At 34.8% G+C, this 1,071-nt stretch overlaps 1 protein-coding gene across 1 annotated transcript in view; it reads right to left on the reverse strand.

The window, feature by feature from the left end:
- Positions 1–501, reverse strand: part of LOC107616362 (probable amino acid permease 7) — a 1,250-nt gene extending 749 nt beyond the window's left edge. The window contains exons 1-2 of the mRNA XM_016318330.1: positions 372–501; positions 43–279 (exon numbers count right to left, since the gene is read on the reverse strand). Of these exons, the coding sequence (XP_016173816.1) occupies positions 43–279; positions 372–462 (328 nt within the window). The 5' untranslated portion in view covers positions 463–501. The remainder of the gene's footprint in view (positions 1–42; positions 280–371) is intronic.

Genomic DNA, 1,071 nt, shown 5'->3' on the forward strand with positions numbered 1-1,071 from the left:
TAATATATTAAATTTGTTGAGAGAGAGAGAAAGAGATTTGACCAAGAAACATCTTGACAGCAAGCATGTAGGAAGAGTTCCTAATAGAACCAAGTTGAGGGTGAGGAAATCTGTAGCAATCACATAGAATGTATGAAGAAACAAAGGTGATGGGTGCAAAGAGCATGAGCAACAATGGACCTGCGATCCACCCTAACTGTGCCACTGCCCATGCTAGAGACAACACTCCTGCCCCTATTACACCTGTTATTATGTGTGACACTGCACTCCATACACTCCCTTCAAAATTTAATATTGATTGATATTAAATTATTAATTATATATGCTTTTTCGAGAAGAATGAATATATAGAAGAAGGTAGCAACACTTACCAGTTCTCTTTGAAGGTCCTCCTAAAACATCACCAGAACAAAAGCTTTGAATCAATGGAGATTCATCATCAATTGCTCCCTCCACCACCATTATTGTTTCTACAAATCCTTTAACCAAAAACGGAAAACCTTATTCAACTTAAATTAAATAGCCTATATATATATATATGGACCTATCAGCACTTTTATTATTATTATTTTTTCTTTTGGTCAGCATCTTTCCTTTTATTATAATGGGAATGATGTTGGATTTGAATTTTCAGGGGATGCGACTTTCTTGATGGAAATTCTCAATATATATGATAAAATAAGGTAGAAACTTAGGTGGAATCGACTTCACGTGAAGTTAATAATTGAGAACCGTTAGATAGTTTGACTGATTTGATTAAATTTTCGTCTAATAGCTCTCAGCTATCAACTTTATCTAAAGTTAACTACACCTGAGTTTCCACCTATGTTTTCTTCTAAGCAAAATGCAATAACTCATTGAGGATGAAAACGACCGAGGCTAACTGAAAAGGGTGGAATCGAAAGTTAATAATTGAGAACCGTTAGATAGTTTGACTGATTTGATTAAATTTTCGTCTAATAGCTCTCAGCTATCAACTTTATCAACTTTATCCTACACCTGAGTTTCCACCTATGTTTTCTTCTAAGCAAAATGCAATAGCTCATTGAGGATGAAAACGACCGAGGCTAA

Source organism: Arachis ipaensis, chromosome B01 (genome assembly GCF_000816755.2).
Source record: "Arachis ipaensis cultivar K30076 chromosome B01, Araip1.1, whole genome shotgun sequence".
In the NCBI taxonomy this organism is placed as follows: domain Eukaryota; kingdom Viridiplantae; phylum Streptophyta; class Magnoliopsida; order Fabales; family Fabaceae; genus Arachis; species Arachis ipaensis.